Genomic DNA, 636 nt, shown 5'->3' with positions numbered 1-636 from the left:
CCTGCTCCAGCTCTTGAAATTTTTGGATCCGTGTCAAGGGAAAGCATCTGCAAAGGGACGCCCGCAGGAAAGGCGTCAAGGTAGCTACGATCGCCGTGAAGCGCCTCGCTGGCGAGCACCCGTGCACGGCTATTCAACGCCTCTTCAAGAGCAGATACCTTTTTTTGATTTTCCGTGGGCGAGCGTTGCGCGCGAGCCCGATCTGCCTCAAGTTCACTGAACCTTTGGTCCGTATCCAGAGGTAATTTTTCCAGGAGAACGCCCAACGGGGCCGGGTCAAGATAATCTCCTCGCTCAGCAGCATTCACTGCCTTGGCCTTCGCGTGCGCGCGGGCGTTGAGCTCGGCCTTCAGTGATTCAACCAAGCCGGGCTCAGCGGAGGATGAAGCCATCACCGCACGCAGCTCCTTCTCCATCGACATATACTCCGCATCATCATTCAACAAAAGCTCCTCAATAGTGCGACCCTCCGGTTCATGATCGAGGTACTTGGCGCGGAATGCCATAAGTTCATCATTCGCTATCGAGGACTCCAGTTGAAGCTTCTCATCTCGTAGTGAATCTGCAGCCACATTGCTCAGTGGCATCTCTCGACTAAGCCTACGCAGTTGAGTCTCCTTCGCCACAAACGCCTCA

General features: G+C 55.0%; 1 protein-coding gene across 1 annotated transcript; it reads right to left on the bottom strand.

The window, feature by feature from the left end:
- Window positions 1-2: 2 nt before the first annotated feature.
- Tco025E_10313 (calpain-like cysteine peptidase) lies at window positions 3-635 on the bottom strand (the record flags this gene model as incomplete). The annotated part of the gene is made up of 1 exon (XM_029377090.1): window positions 3-635. A coding segment is annotated over one exon (633 nt), but the record flags the coding sequence as incomplete, so codon positions are not given.
- Window position 636: the final 1 nt, after the last annotated feature.

This window comes from Trypanosoma conorhini (genome assembly GCF_003719485.1).
Source record: "Trypanosoma conorhini strain 025E chromosome Unknown Tco_14.4_contig_01637, whole genome shotgun sequence".
Lineage (NCBI taxonomy): Eukaryota > Euglenozoa > Kinetoplastea > Trypanosomatida > Trypanosomatidae > Trypanosoma > Trypanosoma conorhini.
Note: the sequence above shows the minus strand (reverse complement) of the source record. Positions and strands in the feature narration are given on the sequence as shown.